Source organism: Suricata suricatta, chromosome 1 (genome assembly GCF_006229205.1).
Source record: "Suricata suricatta isolate VVHF042 chromosome 1, meerkat_22Aug2017_6uvM2_HiC, whole genome shotgun sequence".
Lineage (NCBI taxonomy): Eukaryota > Metazoa > Chordata > Mammalia > Carnivora > Herpestidae > Suricata > Suricata suricatta.
Window position 1 is genome coordinate 24,524,546 of NC_043700.1, and position 25,518 is coordinate 24,550,063.

General features: G+C 46.5%; 1 protein-coding gene across 3 annotated transcripts in view; it reads right to left on the reverse strand.

Annotated features, from left to right (window-relative positions):
* Positions 1 to 6,452: 6,452 nt before the first annotated feature.
* The window catches only part of MFHAS1 (malignant fibrous histiocytoma amplified sequence 1), an 89,973-nt gene continuing 70,907 nt past the window's right edge, over positions 6,453 to 25,518 (reverse strand). The window contains exons 2-5 of one of the 3 annotated variants that reach the window (XM_029935396.1): positions 20,232 to 20,358; positions 17,423 to 17,612; positions 14,149 to 14,259; positions 6,453 to 9,206 (exon numbers count right to left, since the gene is read on the reverse strand). In XM_029935396.1, coding sequence (XP_029791256.1) covers positions 17,588 to 17,612; positions 20,232 to 20,358 — 152 coding nt within the window. In that variant the 3' untranslated portion in view covers positions 6,453 to 9,206; positions 14,149 to 14,259; positions 17,423 to 17,587. The remainder of the gene's footprint in view (positions 9,207 to 14,148; positions 14,260 to 17,422; positions 17,613 to 20,231; positions 20,359 to 25,518) is intronic. The other 2 variants (XM_029935386.1, XM_029935377.1) reach the window with 2 other exon arrangements.

The window sequence follows — 25,518 nt, forward strand, 5'->3', positions numbered from 1 at the left end:
TAATGAGTGCCTGGTACCCGAAAGAGGTCCTGCTCCAGCTGGGTGTTTTTGGTGCACATGCGGAGATCCATTCATGTTACTGCTAGCAACGGGTGCTTCACTGTAAGAATACACTTGGACTGGAACCATGCAGGCAATTCTAGGAAACACCGACTGACACCAGACTCACGGCAGGTGCGGTCTCGGGAACACTTTTCTGCATCGGTCAGCTCGCCTCTCTCCCAGCCAGAGGCTCTGCTTCAGCCAGATCTCTGCTCCATCTTTGCTCCAATCTGGAAATGGCCACTCTGACCGCCCCCCCATGTCACAACACCCCCCTTGCTCCTGTTGTGGGCTGGCTTGGCCCCCGCATGTCAAATACTAGGAGCAGGAAACCTGCTGGCCCAGACGACTTTTGCATGCACGGCCACCAGATGCCCATGCCTACTTCAACCAGCTATGGTGGGTGGCAGAGGGTTTACCAAGAGCCGGGAGCAAATGTGTGTCCCTCAGGATTGGGTGTGGTTGCTCTGATAGTCTTATGTACACCTGCAGCAGAAATGGAGTTGAGTTAGGTTTATGCCAATTGACCAAGGAATCTGAACTGTATTCAGTAGGCACGATCCTGTGGAAGGTTTTTATCAGGGCAGAGCCTGCTGGCTCCATACCTTTTCATGTCCTCAGACTCTACTGTGATGCTGGCCAGCAGTCTAACAACTCACTGCCCTAAAATATTTTCCTTGATTTCAATTGAAAAACCTTATCACTCCATTCTCAAGTTGGCTCCATCCCTCCCTTTGTTCTCAAAATCTTTCTCATAGAATCCGTGGCCCTCAGCAGATTGCCCCCTATGCATGGGCATCATCTAATCAGTTGAAGGGCAAAGCAGAAGAAAAGGGTCATGGTCCCCTGAGCAAGAGCAAATTCTCTTGCCTGATGGCCTTCTAACTGAGACATCAGTTCTACGGATGTTGAACTGTCTCACCTCCAAAATCGTGTGAGCCTATTTCTTATCATGAACCCCTTTCCAATAGATGCTATTGGTTCTGTTTCTCTGGACTATCCTGACTACTACACTACCCATTACCCCGTTAGTAGTCATTCCCTCTCTCTCCCCCATCCAGCCCCAAGCAACCACCGTATACGCCCGTACTGCATATTTCCTGTAAATGGAATCATACAATGTGTGATCTTCTAGGATCAGCTTTTTAAACGTTCCTCCAAGTGATCGCATGTATTGGCCCTTAATTTCCTCTTATTGCCAAATAGTGTTTCAATTCTATGCATAAACCACATTTTTAGTCATCCATTCAACAGATGTCTATTTGGATTGTTTCTACTTTTTAGCTGTTATGAATTGTTCTGTCATAAACAGTGTTGACAAGTTTTTGAAGGGAGGTGTGCTTTGATTTCTCTTGGGTATAAATTTGGATTAGGAGAGTAGAATTGCCCAGTCCTCATAACTCTATGTTTGAAACACTGCCAAACCATTTGCCAAAGTGTCTTTACCATTTTACTGTTGATGTAGAGTTCCAATTTCTCCATATCCTTGTCAACATTTGTCATTGTCTCTTTTTTTTTTTTTTGTAGCCGTCACAGTAGGAGCAAAGAGGTATCTCACTGAGGTTTGGTTTTGCATTTCCCTCAGAGCTGATGACTTTGAGTATCTTATGTATTTATATCTTGTATATATATATTGTATATATTCTTTTTACTTGTATATATTCTTTGGGGAAAGGTCTATTCAAATCCTCTGCCAGTTTTAAAATTGGGTCATTTACCTCTTTCTTTTCTTTTTTTCAATTTTTAAAAACCATTTATTTATTGTTGAGAGACAGAGAAAGACAGAACAAAGCAGGGGAGGGGCAGAGAGAGAGGGAGAAACACAACCTGAGGCAGGCTCCAGGCTTTGAGCTGTCAGCACAGAGCCCCACATGGGGCTTGAACACGCAAACCATGAGATCATGACCTCAGCCGAAATCAGATGCTTAACCGGCTGAGCCACCCAGATGCCCCACTTTATATAACATTTTTAAAGAAGCTGAGGGAAAAAAGAAGAGGAAGTATATACAATAACGTTTGTTATAATAACTTTCTTATTTACCTTTTTGGCCCATTCATTTCTTCCTTTCAATTTCAGTTACCACATGATGTGAATTCCTTCCTTCACTGCAGTTTAGTTCCACTTGCTTCCTTTGTGCTCATATTGTCAAGTGTATTCCCTTAGTGTGTGTTCTAGTATATACATATTGCTTTGTCTGATTGTTTCATAAGAGAGGAAGATGTAAGCAATCACAGTTTTTACCAATACCTATGAAGTTTCCTTTATTAGGGCTCTTTGATGTCCCTCCTCAGATTTCCTCCCTCATTTTTATCTTTTAGCCCAGCAGCATAAAGGGCTGCCCCTGGTTCTGCCTAAGTCCCTTACTGGTCAAAAATTGTGCTTCAGCCTCCTCCAGCAGTTCGATTTCCAGCCCGTGTTATTGGGTGTGTATGTGTGTGTAGCTCATAGGTGGCTCTCATGCTTCAGGGAATTTACATTTTTTTGGCTCCACGTTCACCAGGGACAAATAGTATGGAGTTGCTCTCTGACCAGTCCTAAGAGAGCTCCGTCTTGAATATGCACAGTCTTCTCGGTTCCCAGGAATAAGTGTGTTAGTTACAAGCCCGCCTTCGCAGGAGTAGCTCCTTTGCTGGAGTAGCTCATTGTTTAGTTGGTGTCTGCTCTGAGGTGATGTTGGAGTCCCTTGTGCCAGTGAGGCTGCTGCCCTGTGATGATGGGGCTGTGGGTGGCTGGAGGATGCTTTGAAGTCCGCCCCATGTCCTGCTCTGAGGGGGTGCAGCCTAGCACCCCCAGAACTGACTGTGATGCCAGGAGTTCTTTTCTTGGCTCTTTCCCTGGCTCTATTAAACTTCTGGCTGCTCTCTTTTCCTTGGATGATGGCGCTATCAGCCTCAGAGACATCCACTGGTTTTGCCAGCATCTCTAGGCATGCCTCTCTCCAGGCCCTGTTCCAAATAACGTCAGTCTTCTTGGGCAGAGCTGCGGGGGTCTTCATCCTTATGAAGGATGCCTTTTCTCTGGACAAGCCCGTGCGACTCGGCACTGAGGGTGGGGATCCACTTTTTCTGACAATGACACTCCTGCTCTACAAGTGGGCAACTGAGGGAGGAAGACGCAGTAGCCTCTGGTGTTTCTGGCTTGCCTCACATAGGGGTGAGGAGAGGCAGGGACCACTGAGGCCTCAGGATCCTTTTCTACTCCGCCTGCAGTAGAGCTTTGCCTGCAAGCTGGAGACGGCCCTGTGTTCTCAGCTCCTCTTGCCTGGAGCAGAGTTCTGGAACAGAGGGCTGGGGGGATGAGCCAGGAGAGCAGCCGGTCTCTCCCAAGGAGAACCTGTGGCCCCAATGGGGAGTCGAGGGGAGAAAGCATCTCCATCTTTCTGGTCACATTTGCCCAAAGTAGAGGGCCCAGGGCACTGATGCTTGAACATGGAGCTGTGGGGGAGGGGGCTTAGGAAGGGTGTGGCTCAAATGTCACAGATCCTTGCTGATTTTGTATTTAGTAAATTTTCCTGAGTGAATATTTCTCCATTTGCTCTATGTCCTTAGGATATTTCTGGGGATTTTAAATGACTGTGGTTTATGGTTTTTTTGGTTTTTTGTTGTTTTTGTTTTATTTTTGTTTTTAATAACTTTCTCTATTTTGTTTTGCTGGGGAGGATTTGCCCCAAGCTCCTTACTCTGTGGTTCTGGAAGTCTTTATAATAATCCTTCTATTATCTTTGAATAAATATTTCCAGTGGAAAAATTTAAACTGTGGGAAGTGTCTTTTAAAAGCTTTGGGATCTTGAGACACCTAGGTGGCTCAGTCAGTTGAGCATCCGATGTTGGCTCAGGTCACGATCTCAGAGTTTGTGGGTTTGAGCCCCGCATCAGGCTCTGTGCTGACAGCTCAGAGCCTGGAGCCTGCTTCAGATTCTGTGTCTCCCTCTCTCTCTCTGCCCCTCCCCTGCTCACGCTCTGTCTCTGTCTCTTAATAAAATAAAATAAATAAAATAAAATAAAATGTTTTTTTAAAAAGCTTTGGGGTCTTTCATACTCACAGAGCAATTTCCAGGCCCCTCCATTACATTACCCAAACATTTGTGCACTATTTTCACAATTTTTTGCCATATATTCCACATGTTTTGTCAGTGTACCACCTGCGTTTACTCACCTAATAGTTTTCTAATATGTTTTAAAGGGTATTTTTCTAAATGTGTTTATGTTTTAAAGCAAACATTGTATCACTGGCACAAATAACCAATTAATAATTGGGAGAAAACCAAAAGTTATTAAACATTCCAGGTAGGTATTGTTAAATACTCAGGATCCAGGACCGCTCTCTTCGTGGAAACGGGAACCGAGCCAATAAGGAGATTAGCGCTCACCAGCGCTGGGCAGTGTCCTAAGTAGGCCCTTTCCATGTAGAATCTCATTTTAGCATTTGTGACAACTGTATGAGGTAGACCGTTTCCCCCCATTTTACACATGAGGAAACTGAGGCACCAGGAGATGAGGTGGCAGAACCAGGATTGGAGCGGAGGCAGGCTGGCGGGCGCGCTCTTCCTCACCTTGCTCTCCTGCCCCCCACTAACAGAAAAGGCACCAACCAGGCGCCCACACCTGCCTCGGTTAGCACTGGAAGGACACGCCCCGCCCCGAAGCCCCGCCCCCCCAGGGCTTCTCGCGAGGACTCAGGAAAGGCCTCCTTCCATCCCCTACACGGAGAAATGCGCATGGAGGTCCGCTTCCCTCTTGGCCACTTGGAAGTCACAGCGCATCCAAGAGCTTCTCAGGCCTGCGGCCAACAGTGTGCAGCTTTATTAAATGCGCCATTTCTCGCACGTTTTCAAGCTCAGAACATCTTTACAGAGAAGCGCATATTAGCATCTCAGGAGATACAAATGTTTCATGGGGCCGTTTGAGAAACTGAATTAATCTCAGAGGGCAGTCATTTCATCCAAAGGTATTTCTCATATATACACATGAAAAAGACGCGTCTTGGTGAATTTTCTTATGCCTTTGAACCCAGGTAAGTTCAAAGTGTCATCTGCTGAATAAAAAACGTCTTCCAGCAACTCCGTGTCCCCTCCCAGCTCGGTGCATGAGAGTCAAGTTCTAGGAGGGGAGGCTCTACCTCAGTCCCAGGACCACCTGGTGCCGGAGGCACTAACAAGAGAAACCCTGGGCTTTTGAATTCCACGCCTGAGCAGCCGCCACTTAGAGAGCTCTGTGTGTCCAAAGCAAACCTGGACTCGACTTCAAAAAGCTCACAGCCTTGAAAGGCTACAAGCTGGGTGGTAAATCACGCACTGTAGCTGTTGTGACTGATACCTGCTCATCTGTGACCTGCTCAGCAAGTTTAAAGAGTTTCTGGGTTACAAGCATAAAATAAAACTAAGCTCCAAATGAGGACTCCTGCACCCTGTCTGGATAGAGAAAGCACTAGGGAGGGCTCCACGTGCCTGGACACACTCCCGGGGCAGGCCTATCTGCAGGGAGCATGCACCCCACTTCGCGATCCTTCAGAAAATTCTGGGGATGCCTGGGAGGCTCAGTCGGGTAAGCTTCCAACTTCAGCTCAGGTCATGATCTCACAGTTGGTGGGTTTGAGCCCCGCAGTGGCCTCTGTGCTGTCAGCTCAGAGCCTGGAGCCTGCTTCAGATTCGGTGTCTCCCTCTCTCTCTGACCCTCCCCTGCTTGTGCCCTCTCTCTCTCAAAAACAAATACACATTAAAAAAGAGAAAAAAATTCTGATGGCCACACCATGGGTTCAGCTGTTGCGCCGGCAGAGGCACATTTGGATCAGGACCCCTAGAGGTGCCACCTGCTTTCTCAGGAAGCACCGGGTCAAGTGGCCTTTCTGCCCAGGGCCTCAGGGTGGGTTTTTCTGTTCCCAGTCCCTCCCCAGAGGGTGCTGCTTCTGCTAGTAGCATCCACCTTTTTTTCCCCCTTTTTTTCCTCAACTTTTTTTTTTTTTTTTTTTTTTAAATAGGGGGAATAGAGCTTTGGACCCAGCACCTGCAGGTCCTGTGAATACAGACCCCTCTTGGTGCCCGGGGCAATATTTACAAGGTGGTGGCATGGACTTGTGCTAAGAACCTTGAAGGAAAAGTTCAGGGAAACGGGACTTGCCAACTATGCCACAGATTCAGAAGTTTGAGGTAAGAGTACCATGGATCACTGGGAAGGGTCTGATCGAAGCGAGGGCCGATATTCAAGAGTTGAATCTCCAGCCTGAAAAGAGGCAGGGTCTTCAGTTAGGGACTCTTCAGTTTTCCTTCTGGTGACTCAACCCCCAAAACAGAGCTGCCCTCATCCATCTCCCACAGCTCAGAAGTGATTTATGAACTAAAACTATGAAACTTTCTCCTGTAATTGAAACTAAAGAGATCAAAACCAAAAATAACTAAACTCTGGAAATAAAATTGTTTAACCATTTCTTTGTGTTTTTATTGAACTTTTTTGAAAATTGTTTTAAATTTCTGCCTAGTCACGACAATTAAATGGGAAACCACAATGACAATTTACAAACTGTGGCATGAGAAAGAACACACACCCATCAGGCGTTATACCAAAGCCTTTCCTTTTTATTCATTCAAGAGTCCAATGCACAAATGTCAAATATGAGCACTGTCATTTTTTTCTTGGAAGGGGGAAAAACATTTATTCTGGCAGCACTTTTACAATTCCAGGAAGTGGCTGTGATACCACTGGTTGCAAGAATAGAAACCCTAACGAACTTGAAGGGCATCTGCTTGCCAGGCAAGGGGCTGCGTGGTCTGAAAAGACTACCCCCTTGTGCTTCGTGAACTGCCTGCCCACCGCGGCGGCCGAGCCTTCCCAGGTACGGAAAGAGAAAATGGAATTTCCTGCACAGACACTGAAAATTCCAGTAGAGCAGAGTGTTTGCTGTATCTCCAACCCTCCCCCCACCCTAAGCAAGTTCTCAAGAGCTTTTCTGGAGCTTCTTTTGGTCACATGACCCTCAATCATGATGACCTTTTTGCTGAAACCCATGGGACGCCAAGATTTCTCCTTACACTGCTTCTCTAGGGTTCATATGATAGCACAAAACATCACTTGTCAAAAAATAGCAGATATTATAAGAATGTGGGCATTTAGGCTTATAATGATAACAAACACTTTGCAGGGTATGTCACCCAAAGGAGCTTTTTTTTTTTTTTCCATTTAATATGGTCCCCTGGGGAGTTAGCCCGAAGTCACATCCTTAATAGTCCTTGCAAAAGACTGGTCAAAGTGGGTTAATTTGACAGTTTAGGAACCGTCTAGTGCCAATTACAAAACTCCCATGCCCAACAATTCAATGGTCCATAAAGCAATTAAATGTTATCATTCAGTTTACAGGCACACACGCACGCACGCGCACACACGAGAACTGTGACCAAAGGATGAAGCGGCTCATCTCGTGACTGTGTCCTAAAAGAAACTGAAATCTCAAAATGGAGGTGTCGTATTCAAGTATCGAAAAATGCGTAAGGAGTGCGACCCCCTTTGATGTTATGATCATGACAAATCATACTTGTTTCACCGCGGTTACGAGTTAGTGAAGTCAACTGCGGGGGCACCAAACCTACAAAAAATCGACTGAAGATTTTTCACAATGCAGCCGCTTGCTTATTTCTTTTAAAAAATATGGGGAGCCTCCGTCTCCCGGCATTCCAAGAGTCAGTACTTTATAAAAGACGTAAAAGAGCAATACCAGCTGACTCACTCGTCGTGCCTCATGCTGGGTGAGAAGCAGCTTTCCCATCAACAGGCAGAGGAGGCGGCTGTAAACAGAGTCCTTTACATTCTTCAAAGAGCATGTTACTATTGCAGCAGATCCTATTTGGCCCCAATTAACAAGAGACGAGAGAGCAATTTGCTTTGCTTTTCACGTTTTACTTGGTGGAGATTTTACAACGATCGTTTTACTAGTTCTTGGCAGCAGACCGTCCCATCAGAGGCTCTGTATTTATAAATAACCAGTGTGGGACTCTGCCCTCCCTATCTCAAGGTCTGACAGCCAGATGCGAAGGACTTTCAAAGTGCTCTGCTAAATTTCACAGACTCCGTGCTAGGGAGAGAGGAGGACTCTTTGCACCATTCACAACTGACTCCTGATTATCTTAAGCTATTGAAAGACTCAGATTTTCCATGGACTCATTGACCCCTCTGTCCCCCTCCCCTGTAGAATCCTACCACCCAGCCTCCACCTCCTCCATGAGGGCTCCATCCTCCTCCTGTGGAGAGTCTATTAGCACATCATCTGGTGACACCATAATGTCAGCAGGAAGCTGGGAGCAAGGAACGTTCTGCCCAGCACCACTAGAAATGTGGGTGAAGAAAACCGGGAAGCCCACCGGCCTGCCCAGGGAACAGGCTCACAGGCAGGGACCTTTATTTAAAAGAAGGGGTGGAGACACTGCCTGAAAAACACACTTAAGGTGCCTGCTGATTATCGGCAACCTCTGAGACCCAGCACTTAATCCACGGGCAGAGAGATGGTTTTTTTTGTTTTAAATCTCAGAAGGACTAAATAAAGAATAAAGAATGAACAAAAAGGTCTTTTGCTAAAATAAGAAACCAGCCTCATCTTGGCACAGTCCTCAGGCAGAACATTGCACCCAGTGTTAACTAACGCTAGAAGCTTCAAACGGTATAAATTTAAATGTATTTGCATATTATAAAAATAAAGATAAACATATACATATTTTACACTAGTTACGGAACAGCAATGAACAGTCAGTCGATCCCTCTTTCACATTTGACAGAACTGAAATCTGAGTGCTCAAAACACGGCCACCTGTACGGAACTATGGCTTATATGTGCACAGAAAACAAAATCCCTGAGAAGCCATTCGACTTTTTTTTTCTTTTCTTCAAGTAGCGCTCTCCTTGGAGGATCACAGTTCTGAGGTTCAGGTTGTAAAACATTTGCTCCACGGTCTCCCCCGTCCTCCCCTCCCCTCCCCCGCCTCCTCTACCGGCCAGGTGCGCTCCCCCCTCTGCAAGCACCCTGGACGGTTATTACTCAAGTTCATGGAACGCGCTTGGGCGTGTGGAGGGTTTGCCGGGTACACAAGATGGTCCAGGTGAGTTCTGATGCTCTCTTTTCTCCACGGAAATTCCATAGCCATAGAAGTCATTGGTTTCTGTGCTTTTCACCAACGTTCTTCCTATATGGGTAGAGGAGAAAAAAGCACAGACATGACAAAAGGTGACAGAGAAGGATATTCTCAATTCTAAGAACAGGAAGCAATACTATGAATTGGGTTTTGGGGTTTTTTTTGCACAGATTAAAATTTTTATTTCCAGAATTCCTTATAGAAGTGTGACTGTCAGGCAACTAATGATCCTTCAAAGGAAAGCGTCTTTTCAACTAGAAAGTTGGTCAAACACTTCTGGTCGTGACATTAAGTTCAGACATAATGAGGAGCTATATGAATGAGTAATAACCACCTAAGCCATTGTAATTTCACAGCTGAATGAGATTTATGATCAAGAACCCTAAACACTAACTGAGTCTCTTCAGGAAACACACACATGCATGTGCGCGCGCACACACACACACACACACACACACACACACACACACGCCAAATAGCCCTCTAGGAGTAAGAATATATACTGAAAAGAGAGAACTGTTAGTTTAGAATGTCTACCTGGCCTTAAAAGGCATGATTTCACTTGCAGTGTTACAGGCGAGGCTGTCAAACTAAAAGCCGGAGTTGGATGAATATAAAATAAACTCCTGCACTGCCACCTAATTAAACAGAGTGGCATTCAATTCAGACAAAATGATTAGAGAGAAAGAGGTCAAAGGTCCTCATCCCTTATGTCAGCTTTCCTCTAATGACTTGCATCCCCTCCACCCCACCCCCATCTCTTGATGGTGCTTGATTTTACAGAAAACTGAGTAAAATATTAGTAACATTACCAAAAGAATGCACTTCCTGTTTACTACCTACTTGCTACATACCAGGAGTCACACCACTTACCGTAGTGCATTGTTTGATTAATTCTCAACTTGTAACACGCCCACGGGGTAGGCTCCCGCCTACTCTACATTCACCAAGAAGGAAATTAAGGTTCCAAGAGGTTAAATAACTTCCTGGAGGGTACACACCAGGCGTGCGGGAGAGCCAGCCTTTAACGAGGGTTATCTGACCCCAGAACATTTTTGGCAGCTAAAAGTCAAGTCGGGATATTTGGGGCCCTGGGGACAGCTTCATGTTTCTAGAACACTCAGGCATGAGGACTTTTTGAAGGCTAATAGGCCTTCAAATGTATAGCAAACTTCCCAGTAGAGAAAGTTCTGAAAACTGCCTCAAACTCGAGCATAATGTAATAAATCTAACTGTAGAGAGGATGGCGGTGTGAAAACCCCCGTCTGCACCACGCAGTTAGCTTCTGCGGTTGAGTTCTGGGTCTGTGAGGGGGATGTGCCGCGCAAATGTTTTTCTCACTGAATCCAACAAGCCTTCGGAAACGCAGACGGTTGTGTCTGGCTGTCTGTCCCCCTGAGCCACATGGAAGACAGAGACACACGAATGTCTAAGCAAGGGCCCCCAGGAGGGAACAGCCCACCGTTCAAAAAGGAAAAGAAAAACCAGTTGGAGTCTATTTCCATGTCCATGCCACTTTTTCAAGTTTGGGCTCTTGAGGAAAGGACAGAGCCATCAAATCACCAACCTTCCCCATGCCACACTGTTTCTTCCATCCCCAAAGGCCCACCCCCAGGGCTACTTCCTAGAACTTTCCCCGATTCTTCCTGGTAGAGTTCTTTCTTTCCACTGCCCACAGGAACTGTGGTGATGTATCAGTGATATACCGCTGCGGCAGGGGCTCACATTTGAATTGTAACTAGACACTCACAAGTCTGTTTGCTTAGGTCTCTGATTCCCATTCTCCTTGAAGAGACTATTAGATTCTTGAGGGCAGGGTCTGTCTTAGCAATTTCTACATCCTAACATCTGGCACAATGCCTAGTAGAGGGCAAATATCCAGTAAAGACCTCCTGGATGAATCATGAAGAGGACGTGATGAGAAAGTCACAGGTGCAAACAGTCAAGATGCTAGATGCCCATTACTATCGTGGCGTTGGGTAGGCGTGAAGCAGAGTGACTGATTACAGTTAGGAGGGTTGAAGGTGGCTTCTCAGAGGGGCTGACACATGACCTTGGCCTTAGGGAGGATGGGCCTTCACCAGGTGGGAGAGGGGTGGCAGCTAGCCATGGGCTGAGAACCAGCCAGGCGTGCATATGGTTGACCCCCTCCCACAGTAAGGGTGGGTCCCCCATGTCTGCAGGGTGGCTGGGGTCTGACTGGGAGTCTGTCTAGGAGGTTTGAACTTGAGCCTATAATCACTAGGAAGCCACTTGAGGCTTTTAAACAGAGAAGTGGCAAGGGTCTGACACTGAAAGATAATACTGGTTTGTAAGGAAAAAAACCATTAGAGAGAGGGAGGCCAGTTGAGACTGAATCACAGGTAGCTTGGCAGGGACAGGTGCATCTAGAGGAAAGCGCAGGCCCAGTGGCAGTTGCTGGCCAAACTGTCTCATGTCAAGACACATGGATAAGATGGGAGAACAGGTCTCAGTGGAGGGCTGTGTGCGTGCAGCTGCAGTCCCCGGGCTCAGCAGACAGGTGCCAAGCAATGCCCTCCCTGAGGCAGGAAGCACGGACGGGTGACCCACGCTGAGGGGGAGGGCAGTAACTCACCTACAAAGCCTACAGCCTGCGGGGGACCCCGAAGGGAGCTGCAGAGGGGCACTGGGAAGAGGAGGAGGAGTCCGGAGCTGAGGGATAGGGCATCGTGGGAGCACAGACCCCGAATCCTGCCTGGGGCACTGAACCTGCTCTTCCTGGAACACGGCACAATTAGTCCAGGGATTTAGAAGCTCAGGCTGGAACTGAGGCTCTCCCCCATTGTATTAATCAATTAATCAGGTCTTTTATTTTCTGTACGAAGATGTTCCGACATCAGGGCCCTCGCTGCCCCCGGAGGGAACCCATCCCCCAGCCTTAGCCAGCTCCGAGAGACACTAAACATCCCTGATGTGAGCGCTATCCAGAGCCCGCACCCGGCGGCCACCACCTTTATCAGGCTGCGACACCACAGGCCATGCTCTATCTGCCCTCCTCACTCGAGGGCCATGTGCCAGGCCACCTGGGACCATCCCTGCGTCCCGGCCAGCACCCTCCCTCGGCAAACACACACGCGCTCTTGTCCACGGTGCCCTCTGCCTGGTGGCCACCCCTGTACGTCCCCGCATAGGCCCCCCACACCCCCAGCACGGCATGCACCCTCTTCTGGGGCCCCGTGAGTCATAAGTTGTCTTTTTAGTGGCAGTCACCTCCCGATCTGTTGGCCTTACCCCATGTACAAGGCCCTTTTATGACACTACATTCTAAGGCAGATGTGTAAATAAGAACTTGGGTGAAAACGGCACTGAACTGGGAGCCATGACACGGGTTTCAGGTCGAGGCCTGTCACCCAGTGACTGTGACTGTCAGAACACGGCCTGGTCTGGAGCCCAGAGCCCCCTGCCCTACGTGACTTATAGGGCTGTGAGCGCAGAGTTGGGGGGTTTGGTTCATCTCACACTGCAGGAGTTTGTGATGATGATACAAAAGAAATGACACTACTCATCCCCACGTCCCCCCCTGAAGATGGGGCCAGGACACTCCAGGTGGCCTTGTAAACAGATCTGTTCCCAGGGTTAAGTGGCAAACCACTGCCTCCTTCCCCTTCCAGCACACACATGTACCCTTCCTGGGCAGACACCTGAGGTAACAAACTAAGTGTTGGGGGGCCTGGGTGGCTCAGTCGGTTGAGCACCCAACTTCAGCTCAGGTCATGATCTCACCGTTCATGGGTTCAAGCCCACGTCCAGCTCTGTGCTGACAGCTCGGAGCCTTGAGCCTGTTTCAGAATCTGTGTCTCCCTCTCTCTCTCTGCCCCTCCCCTGCTTGTGCTTTCTCTCTCTCTCAAAAATAAACATTAAAAAACATTTTTAAAAATAAATGTCACTAGGCACGTTGGGGAGCACATTTTATTCTAGTATCTATACTTGCATAGAAGTGTTGTTTTTTATGATTACCTTTATATGCCACTCACAGCGTCCACCACTGATATTCCCAGGAGGAGAAAGAGCAACCGAGTTTACTGAGCGCTGTTTACTCTGTGGAAGGCATCATGCTACCTGCCTCCCCAGCCGCGGCCTTTCCAAATGCCCAGGCAACCCTCCAGGACAGCCGCTTCTGGAATGTGCTTCTGACCGAGCCTAACAGTCCCAGAACCAACGAATGGCAAAGATTCACCCTTGAGCAGTGTAACTCCAGACCCCAAACTGCCTTGAGAAAACAAAGGTCAACATTACGTTTAAAAAGCTAGTTGCGGGACACCTGGGGGGTTCAGTCGGTTAAGCCTCTGACTTTGGCTCAGGTCATGATCTCACATTCGTGGGTTCAAGTCTCGAATCGGGCTCGGTGCTGACAGCTCAGAGCCTGGAGCCTGCTTCCGATTCTGTGTCTCTCTGTCTGCCCCTCCCCACTCATACTGTCTCTCTCTGTAGCATAAATAAATAAAACATTAAAAAAAAAAGCTAGTTGCTGTGTTGATGCACTTGAACCTTTCGTGACATTACATTCAGGTCATGATCGTAGGGTCATGGGATTGAGTCCTGCATCAGACTCTGTGTGAGCATGGAGCCTGCTTAGGATTCTCTCTCTCTTTCTCTCTCTCTCCCTCTCCCTCTGCCCCTACCCACCCCCCTCCCCGCTCGTGCATGCACACTCTTTATCTCTAAAAATAAGAATAATAAAAATAATCTTTAAAAAATTACTTCTTTCTTCCAGCAAGGAATTGAAATTACTAATATATGCAATTTTATAATAAGTTAGGCCAAAGAATCAAGCAGTTTCCTGATTCTTAATTCTCAATCTGGTCTTGATCCTGAATAAGCAAAAGAGTTGTAACCTCAAAATGCCCTGTTCTATATATGAAGGGATCTCTTCACCCCAAGCCCCACCCCACCCGCATTTCCCCCTAAACCCTCAAGTCTTTAGGAAGTCCCTATCTATTCCAGAAACCCTCTCTGCTTCCCAGAGACTTACCCTTAAAACTTGGTGCTCCTAAAGTCACAGATTGGGTACAGTAAAAATGATGACATAAGGAAAAGAAGCACTATCTTTTCCACTTAATTTTCCAAGAAAGTATGGAGATACCTAAGCAGAGAGGGAACAAATTCTAGTATCAGTGCGGCTGATGGGCACTAAATAATCAAGAGACACTATTCTTCCTCGTCTGCAAAAGGAGCGAGGCAATGCTCAGTCTTGCTCCTGACAAAAAACAAAGCAAATAGATGCGACTCAATGTGATACACCCCACAGGCCACCTCCACGTTCAGCTTCCTTTTCTTCTGAAATACCATACCATCCCCACCCTCCATGTTTCACAATTCTGTGGTCAGTGACAAATCGCCCATCATTCTAACGCCAAACTTGTGCTGCCTTGTTGCTTCTGTAAAAAGAATAGAAATGATCAAGTCCATCCTAACCAACCTGAGTGCAGTTAAACATGCTTTGCCTGTTTATCTGAGAGAGAAAGGCCACATCCTCATGCTACTTTTTATAAAAGGCTATTTCAATTGGTCTTAAATATCCCTATGTCCTAACAACATGACTGCCAAATTCCCATGTGAAGTAATGGCTGTACCTTTGGGACTACTTATAAACGGTAAGTAAGCAGAATTTACGGGGTCTTGCTTCAGTGGGAAAGATACAGTAAATATGCAATAACCCAAGTGTAAAGGTGGTTCTGAGATGCGATGTCTCAGCCCTGCCTTTTATTGTTAGCCGAACGTGCGGAAAAGGAGAAAGTTTAGATCAACAATTTTCAAACTGGCCCATATTTTCCAATTCCATAACACATGACCTGCCCAAATCAGAATCTGCTTCCCTTTTCATTTCCACCATTCCACACGGGGTACAGACAGACATGGGAACACCACAAGAGAAATGGCAACTGTCAGGAAGTAAAAATGATATATTCCCATGTCCTAAATGTTCCAGAGTCTGTCCACTAGGAAACCACACGGAAGAATGTGGACTGCATTTCAGTATGCCTTCAGGTAACATATTTTTAGATGCTAACCTATTGGATCCTGTCTTTTAAATGAAAATTAGTAGGGGGGCACCTAAGTGGATCAATTGGTGAAGCGTCTGACTTTGGCTCAGGTCATGATCTCGAGGTTTGGGAGTTCAAGCCCCACATTGAGCTCTGTGCTGACTGCTCAGAGCCTAGAGTCTGCTTCAGATTCTGTGTCTCCCTCTCTCTGCCCCTCCCCTGCTCACAGTCTATATCTCTCTCTCTCTCAAAAATAAATATTAAAAAACGTTTTATAATGAAAATCAATAGATAAGTTGGGTTATTTGGCAGTTCATCTGAGTATACACTGGAGTGAGGTTCCTCTAAACTTCTTCGGAAATGAGAAAGAGAAACATTCTACGGGGTACCTAAAAATAAAAAGTGAACAGTAAGCTGTCACTTGCCTAAAGAAGTTCACACCTCCCATTTGAACTGGAATTTTAAGTGTCTCAATGTGAAGAGCAGCAGGATAAAGGCAGGAATTCAGAAATAAATTTTTAAAAATGAATCTACTTTCTCCTGACTTTTCCCACCAAAAGTAGGGCTTTGCCTCTAATGACTCATCATGTCCAAGACTCAGTATCCCTTTAATGCCTAAGGGTCAGTTTGGCTGGCCATTCAGAATTTCCGAGGGACAGGTATGGGAGGTGATGGATGGGGTAATTAACGAGGTGGCAAGAACCCTTTCACCATGTATCATGTATCAAATCACCACGGTGAATGCTTGAACTATTGTACAATTTGTCACTTACACTTCCCTAAAGCTGAAAAGAAGAGATCGATGGTTGCCAGGGATTAAGGGCAGGTGGACGGAGGAGTCAATGAATAGATGGAGTAGAGAGGGCAATGGAAATGCTGGTTGGGATGCTGTAATGGCAAACATACAAATCCAAGGAACGTGCAGCACCAAGGGTGAACCCTGATGTAAACCATGGACTTTGGGGGACGATGATGTGTCAGTGTGGGCTCATCTACTACCACAGTGTGCCACTCCAATGGGGGATGTCCACGGTGGGGGCAGAAGGTACATGGGATCTCTCTGTAACTTCTGCTCAATTTCGTTGTGAACTGAAAACTTCTCTACAAAATAAGTTTGTGTTTGAAAAAATTGTCTTCTATAATTAAGAAAGAAGGAAGGAAGGAAGGAAGGAAGGAAGGAAGGAAGGAAGGAAGGAAGGAAGGAAAGAAAAAAAGAAAGAAAGAAAGAAAGAAGAAAAAAAAGAAAAGAAAGAAAAAGGAAGGAAATAAAGAAGAAACAAAGAAAAAAGGAGAAAGAAACAAAGAAAGAAAAGAAAGAGAAAGAAATGAAGGTCTGAAGGAGGCAGTTGCCCTGTAAGCAGCCCCACTTTTCTACTGTCCAATAAACGGGGGGCTGGCATTGGCGTTGGGGGACAGGTGTTAGTCAATTCACTTCCTTTTGACTGAATGAGGCCAAGAATAACACTTTATAAGACTTTCTTCGAAACTCACAAATCTGCTTAATACCAACACACCAGGCAGCAAAGCCATTCTGAAAGTGACATGAAAAACTTTCGTGACTGCACGGAACTGTGTGTGTTGTATTAGACACAAGCGGGCACACATTTAGGAGTGATGAACATGTTCTGGAATTCGATAGTGGTGATGGCTGTGAACCACATAATAATAAATATGTCAATAATCATTGAATTATTTAAAAAGTGGATCAGGGGTGCCTGGGTGGCTCAGTCAGTTAAGACTCCGACTTTGGCTCAGATCAGATCTCACGTTCATGGGTTCTAGCCCCACATCAGGCTCTGTGCTGACAGCTAGCTCAGAACCTGGAGCCTGTTTCAGATTCTGTGTCTCCCTCTCTCTCTGACCCACCCCCTCTCATGCTCTGTCTCTTCTGTATCAAAAATAAATAAAGCATTTTTAAAAAATTTAAAAAAAAGTGGATCAGACAGAACCCATATCCTTAAGGAGGTCAGAATTTTTCAGAGTGACCTAGCACATGTGGTGAGGTCACCTCATCTCAAAAGCAAATATCCTTGAAAATCACTCAGGATAGCCAGAGTTTGGAGAGGACTCACATTTCTATCTGATCATCAACAAAGACAAGAAGCCACTCAGCTCCTCAGTTTCCCCCTGGAGGGTGAGGTGCAGGAGAGGCATTTCATTCACGTGACCTCTTCCCAACGGAAAGCTGGTAGGGACCCCAACCACCAATCACCAAAACAAAGGATGAAAGTAAATCATCTTTAAAAAAAAATCACTACTTACTCTTTATTCTCTGTCTCTCCCCATAGGGAAATAAAACAAAAATTTTTAAATGAGAAATAGAAAAACTTGGAATTTATAAGGAAGATCCAGTTAAATAAGTCGATGGGTTTTCTTTATAAAGCGCACGGCAGCGCCACTATTTTACACATGGTCAAAGGCAGGCAGTTAAATGACAAGTCTCTGATTTGACCTGCAAAGGAGAGGGGTAAGCTGGTTAAAGAGCTTGGACGGTTTTTCAAAAAACCACCACAAGATCCAGATCAATGACGTTGGAGTAGGGCGATAATCCTGGTTTGCTTCGAAGAGTTTTCTGGCTGATGTCTGTTGTCCTCGCATAATTATTAAGAGCCCTCCCATCACCCTCAATCCTCTCCTGATTTGAACAATAAACTACTGATCCATGTAGCACGGATCAGCTTTGCCTTGGTGCTGACAATTGGGAACTGACCAGAGGGAGGCTCTATAGGCAAAGATAAAGCCCACCGCCCAGGGAGCCCACCCTTAGAGTCATGGAGGGGTCCCAAGGGATCAGAAAGTCCAGCATATATACATTAGGATCATCGGGGGGACTACTGCTTTTTTCAAAGATTAGTGCCTGGCCCTTCCCCTCAGAAAGTCACATATTTAGGCCTGATTAAGAAAGATGGGGCCCGATCAGCCACCTGCATTTTCATGGGATGACAGAGAAGCAGAAGATCGCTCACTCTGCCTTGCTAAAGTGAACTGGCCAAGAGTTGTAAAGCTAGTGCAATAGTCCAGACTCCCAATTTCCACTGCCTGTTGGCACCCCCAAGCTTAACCATCAGGTTCCGACCCATGCTGTGACAACATAATAGCCACCACCTGTGAGGGCTTTCCTCATCAGTCCCCCAAATCTCCTACTTTCAGTCCACAGTCATCGACTTATAAATCAGACCTCCACCGGGCAAGGTCAGAATCTGCGTGTATATTTGTTTTCATGGCTATTCCACCACTTAGAATGGAGACTTATACTCCAAACCCGCTGTCCATTGTATGAAGCTTAAAAAAAATCCATTTCGAAATAAAATTATTCACATAGCTGGGTCAAAAGCAGTTCAATCCCTAAAGGCATTCTCTCTAGTATCTAGATCTCTGAGGCTACGTGGCTCTGTACCCAAGGCCTTAAAGCTGCTTATTCAATTTAAGTGTAATAAAGTGTGAGAGACGAGAGGAGGTGATGGCAGTTTTTCCAGGCTGGTGTAAATGTCTTTCGGAGGCAGCACAACAGCCCACGGGAAAACACTGATAGAGCTGGCTCGCTGCCACTGTGGTTTCTCGTGCAAACTGATATTTTAACTTCCACCTCTGTCTCGCCTATTAAATGCCACGCGGCTATGGCAAAACAAGAGGTTAACGGCTGTGCTGGCTCAGGAAAATCTACGCCCAGGCAACTGTTTCCCGCCATGTCATACCCTGATACGTCTGTAAATCCCCTCATCCTCTCCCCGCCCGGTGTATCTGGATGAAAGGGGCCAATGTACCCCAAAAAACAGTAAAGCTCCTGTTGTGTGACACATTCATACCACGAACAGGGACAGGGGATACTCTGCTTAATATGAAGTTACTATGTAATCGTGAGAAGTCCTTCACAATTTCAGTGAGGAATTCGACCATGTGCGTGTTAGCCAAAATAGCATTCTGAATATATGGCATTAGGTCAGAGATTCCCATGGGTGTCTGGTGATATCTTCCAGCAAAGATGAATTAAGGACGTTCTAATGAGTCACCTGGTTTGGAGAAAGCGCTCTTCTACTTTCGCCGCTAAGGAAAGAGCACCCACCAAACAGCTCACTCCAGGCACCGCTCCTAAGTCAGGAAAACGGACACTTCAGGGCAGAGGCCTGAGCTCCTACCGCCCAGGGCTCCGTGGAACGCAGCCTCACAGTGAGGTTCTCAAGGGGAGGTGGACAGGCCACCAGTATCAAATGCAAACTTCAGAACCTCCCTGTAAAAAGCTTCTATGTGAAAAAAAAAAAGTTCTATGTGGTCACCTTGGCAGAAAAACGAAAGCTTCCTGCATGAGTGCTTTGCCCTCCAAGCCATCGCTGCTATCACTCGGCACCCCTCCAAAAAGACCGTGCCTGCGACTTTGCAAGATCTGCAGTGAAAAGGTATTTTTTTAATCTCAGTTTAAAAATGGCCCATTTGGTTCTTAATACTTCAAAAAGAACTAGACAAAAACCCCAAACAAAATGGGTTTGATCTATGACACCAGTTAGTATCGTATCTAAACGTTCCCTCGTGTACATTCTGTGTGTTTCAGTCTGTTTGGGGGATGGTGGGCATGATCGCACCTCCACTGATTACCAAGGGCTGAGAATCAGAGATCTACGAGAAAAAAAAAAGAATCTACTACAGATTTGCTGCAGGGTTTTCTTAGTGGGCCCTCACTCTCCATAAAAGAAATATAGAAATATATATATATATGTGTGTGTGTGTGTATATATATACATATATTCTATTTGGATGTATGTACCTGCAAATATACTAAAAACCAATTAGTTACATACTTTAAATGAGTGAACTGTATTGCATGTGAAGGACAGCTCCATAAACCTGTTAAAAATGTTTTTTTTTAATGCTCTTTCAATCAGAAAAAAAAAGAAATCATAAACAAGAAAAAAAAATTCCTAGTTTGCTACATAAGCCACAGAGCCTCTGTCATCCGGGATCTAGGTCTGCCTTAGGAGAGCGTCCAAAAGTTGCTGGAAGGCACTTTGACTCGTCTTTCGTTACTGCATCTACGGATCAGGGGTGAGGGACAGAGGCTTCTGTGTTCGGAACTCACTTGGAACAGGGGCTGATCACAGTCGGTGTAGGTGGGTAAACCAAGGCAATATTCACGCGCTCGCTGCCATTCTTAGGGCAAATGATCTCTGCCACTCCTTCTGGTCTGGGCTGACTCAGCAACTCCCCTGCAGGAGGAGAGAGAAAATGCATTAATGACATGTGCTTCCGTAATGGGACCATTGGCGGAGTAACGCAGCACTTGGGGACACAGGGATGGGGGGCGGGGGCAGGTAGTGAGGAAGCAGCGGGTCTAGACAACGGACTCAGGGCACAGCCATGTGCCCGGAATCACACACTGGCCCTGCTCCCTGCCCGCTGCCCGAATTCCCATCTGTATCACCATGGAGAACGTTCACGTGGCTGTGGCAAAGAGGCCATCCTTCCAGACAAAGAGAGCATCTGCCGCTATTTTCCTCACCTTCCTTTTCAGGGACTGACTCTGAAGGTCTTTATCTAGATGTTGGCAAATTGAGCACGGATCCCTAGGGCCCGGAGAAGCACAGGCTGCTGAGGAGGTGTTCATAATTAGCATTCGGGGCAGATGGGATTCGGACAGACCGTCGCAGCCTCTCAACAAAGCCCTGCAGAAATGATCTGGAAACGCAGCTGACTAAAGGTGTTACCAAGGTAAACAGCCCAGCTTTCACCCTGGCAAGAGGATTTCCTGGGTAGGTCTGTGTAGGGATTTGAAAGCACCAGTGTAATACTATTTTATGACTAATGGGGTCTAGTAAAAACAGACAATTAACTTAATGGATTACCACAATACCCAAAGGAAATGTGTCTGCCTACTCTGCACCCCCTGGATATAATCTCTCTCCAACTAGATCATTAAATCCCTAAGAGCGGTGAGGACTTCCATTCCTTAGGTTCCCCTCTACCTCGTCGACTTACTGGTGGCACCGTGCCCTCTCTCTGTTCTCAAGGCTGGCATGGTGCTGTCGCTCAGAGAAAATTCAGCAATTAGCTTCTAGCTGAGAATAGTACTTTTTATTGCCTAACTCCCCCGACCCCCACTTTAACCTAGAAAGTAAATAGAACAGACCAAGGACACAAAATGTTTGCCGACTGGGGAAAGATGCTACTGAAACATCAACCCCCCGGCAGCCATCACTTGGATAACTGATTTGAAAATTTTAATGATGCCAGAGGTGAGTCGGTGGCTTAGTCAGTGAAGTTTCCCACTTCAGCTCAGGTCATGATCTCGCAGTTTGTGAGTTTGAGCCCCCCATCAGGCTCTGTGCTGACAGCTCAGCACCTGGAGCCTGCTTTGGATTCTGTGTCTCCCTCTGTCTCTGCCCCTCCCCAGCTCATGCTCTCTCTCTGTCCCTCAAAAGTAAATAAAACATTAAAAACAAAACAAAAGATTCCCTCCTTCTCCCTCTGCCACTTCCCTCCTTGCATGCACTCTCCCTCTACCTCGAGAAACAAAAATAAATTTAAAATGGGGCACCTGCATGGCTCAGTTGGTTAAGCGTCCGACTTCAGCTCAGGTCATGATCTCATGGTTTGTGGGTTCAAGCCCTGAATCGGGCTCTGTATTGACAGCTAGCTCAGAGCCTGAAGCTTGCTTCTGATTCTGTGTCTCCCTCTCTCTGTCCTGCCCCTGATCACACTGTCTCTCTCTGTCTCTCAAGAAATATATAAATGTTAAAAAAATTTTTTTTAATTTTTAAATGAAAAATAATGAAAAGAAAAAGAAAATTCTAATGACCCCAAAGTTAAGCCAATAAGAGATTAAAAAATCCTTTGCTTCAAAATACCATACTTCAGAATGCCTTACCTTCAGCGGAACTCTCACACCGATGAAGCATGCCCGTGTACCAGCGCCAAACTGAGAGCTTTCAGTGTACCTCTGGTTAACATTTATGTGACATCTCTGGGAGAGTCATGCTCATTTTACAAATGAGGTCAGGGAGGTTCTGTGGTGGACCCAGGTCAAGGGCAGGCGAGTGGCAGGCTTGGGTGACCTTGGGAAGCCATCTCTGGGCTGCTGACTCTGCCACCACCGTCCAAGACATCCCAAAGCGGGAACTGCTGTTTTAGGCCAGAACACGTCTCTCTTAAAGGAGCAATCTAAAACCGCTATTTTTACAGAATGAACTAAGCGTTGACATATTTGTAGTTTTGTGATAAGACATTTGTTTCCTGCTTCGAGCATTTTTCCATGGCTCTGGACCGTATGGACTGAATGTAATTTGAAGTTCCTTAATCCAACACCTATAAACACCCAATGACTGCAAAAGGGAATTTAGCACAATGAGCTTGTATCACGGATACATGGGTATCAGAGCTATACTCCAACACCAACTAACGAAAGATTCCAAAACACAAAAATGAAAGGTAAAAATATAAACACTAGATGCTACCAAAGCCATAAAATGAATCTAACAGCACGTTAGAGCTGGACGGAAAGTTGGAACTCATCTGGCCCAAACGCCACCTTCTAAGTCCAAAACCCTCAGGGTTTGGCGGATGGGCTCCAAGTCCCATGGAGAGCTGCGTATCCCCAGGAGATGGGACGAGGCCCGCAACACGAGTGTGTGCTTTGGGCCCGTTCACTCCCCTGGTCCTGAGCCTGCTCTCGCCTGTTCCTTACCCCGTATTTCTGCTCTGTACTTTCTGCCCCAAGATTACCCCCAAGGCCTGGACACACCGGGCTTCTCTGTTCCTCCTGAGAACACTCTGCTGGTTAGCGATGCACATAGGCGCCCTGCAGCTGCCCAGGTCCCGGATCGCAGCTGCGGACGGCAAAGCCCCGGCCCCGTGCATGGCCACCTTGCTGGATCTGGGGCAGGTTTTGGGGAGAAGACCCGTTTGCCAGGGTTGCAGTGATTTGCAGTAGACCGTTAAGCATCTGTTACAAATTTTTACTAAACTGACAGCTGCTAAGCTCCACGCCCCCATATTCCCAGTCTCCTACTGAACTAGGTAACTGGTTTTGTTGCGGCCCTACCACAGGTGCCGCGAGGCCTCCCACGTGTGAGAAATCTACTTGATGCCACAGAAAACCGAGCAGCCACGCTGCATGGTTCACGGTGCTCCCTGCCCTCCAGCAAGGCCGGGATTCTTAGGATGGAAGAAACATGCCCTGGTGCTCATTCAGAAAATGAGGAAAGCAGCTTTTTCCTCTCAAAAAACGTATCACAAATACAAAAAGTGGTTCTTAATATGTGTTATTTACTAAAACAGAAGCTGGGCGCCTCAAGTTTCTTTAACACAAACTTGATTTTCAAAGTAAAGTACAGGGGGAGGAGCCAAGATGGCGGAGAGGAAGGGAGCTCTGTAAACCTCGTCTGTCCCATCAATCGAACTGAGAATGACATTGCTCTCATCTGCAAGAGCGGAAGGAGAAAATACGGACTCCAGAAGGAAGAGAACCTGAAGGATACCTGAGTGAGTGAGTGCGAACTGGGGAGATTGGAAAACAGGCCAGCCCGAGACGGGCAGGGGAGGTGGCAGCCCCAGCCCAAGGCAGGGCAAGCGCGTGGAGCCCGAGAGACAAAGGGAAGAGACAGAGAGACTAAACATGCTCATAGTACTGTCTCTGGGGAAGAGGTAAAGAACGCTTAACTGCGCTTGGAGAGAGAAGCTCACTCCATAGATAACTGCTGGGTAGCCTAAATCCTGAACCCAGGTGGCGCGCAAGGGAAGGAACAGCTTCCAGCCCAGCGCCATCTTGGTGAGGAGTCGGTGAACGCTGCAGCAGCGGTGATAGGGGTGCTCACTTCAACCTTGGTTTTGGGAGTGGGAGCACGCACCTCATTTCCATGGTGCATCTCGCCCCCAGCATTGGCCACACGAAACCTGAATCCCAGGTCCCAACAGGGAAAAAACAGCCCCCACCTCTGCGTGATCCCGACAGAGAATTGGCAGCAGTGGAGACCGGGGTGCGTGCGCAGGCTGCAGGAGCTCCCAGCTCATTTCCAGCAGCTCCCGGCGCCCCCTCAGGCAACAGCTGCGCACTCATTCCTCCCCCAACGCTAACACGATCCACGATCCACGATCCACGCTGGGGGTTGGGTCTGAGACGGTGCGCACTTCACCTCCTGCTGCGCATCTTACCTCAGGCAGGGGCAGCCGAAATCCCAGCCTGAGCCAAGACAAACTGATTCCTCCCCCTAAGAAGCCAGCAACCAAAACAAAAACACCATCTGTGGTAACTTAAAGAGTGCATGGACTGGAACTTTGAACCAAGGCAGGCCTGGAAAATACAACTCTGCTCAACCGCGGCAAAAGGAGATCAGACTCATTAGAGTGGCCTACAGTTCCTAGTTCAGCAGAACTTGGTGTGCCGCCTGCCTATCTAATCTCCACAAACACCAAGGCAGAGCCTCTGAGAGCAGCCTCTAAGACCTACCACATCAAACCATGCCTATCCACGAGGGGAGCTGCTGGTTTTTTTGCTTTTTTAATAATTTTTTTCTTTTTTTTCTTCTTTTTTTTCTTTCCGCCTTTTTCTGTACATATTTTTTACTAATATTACTTTTTTAACTTAAATTTTTAAAAATTTTTACTCCTTATTTTCCTTTCTCCCTTCTCCCTTTTTTTTCTCTTACCTTCTTGCAATCCAGATATATTCTTCTATATCTCATCCCTACCTCTCCCCTCAACTGGTCATACACTTTTAGACTGTCCACTGTCCTTTATTGTCTCTGCCCCCCTTTATTTTTTTTCTTTTTTTCTTTTTCTTTTTCTTTTCTTCTCCTCTTTTCGTCTTTCCTCCCCATTCCCTTTATTTTCTTTCCCCTTTTTAATGTGTTTGTTTGTTTGATTTGTCTGTGCATTTGTGTGTTACTGTTCCCTCTGTGTTTGTCTGTCTGTTTTCCTTCTTAGGGCTACACCAAGAAACAAGCCAAAGTGTGCATGACAGCAAGACCCAAATACTGCTGAGTAGGGAAATAAAATATTCAAAGGCACAGCAAGCAGTGCTCAACGAGCTCCCTAAAGGTGACAAGAGACAGAAATATAGCAAAAATGACAAAACGAAGGAAATCTCCCCTGAAGAACCCCCAGGAGGAAGTCACAGCCACAGAACTGCTCAAGGCGGATCTAGACAACATACCGGATCAAGAATTTAAAAAACTTGTCATAAAATTAATTTCTGGGGTTGAGAAAAGCATCAAAGAACCAACTGAGACAATCATTAGGCACTTTGAAAATAGGTGTGATGAGTTAAAAAAGGCTATAGATGAGGTGAATAACAAACTGGAGGCAGCCACCTCAAGGATTGATGAGGCAGAGAGAATAGGTGAATTAGAAGATATAGTTATAGCAAAAGAGGA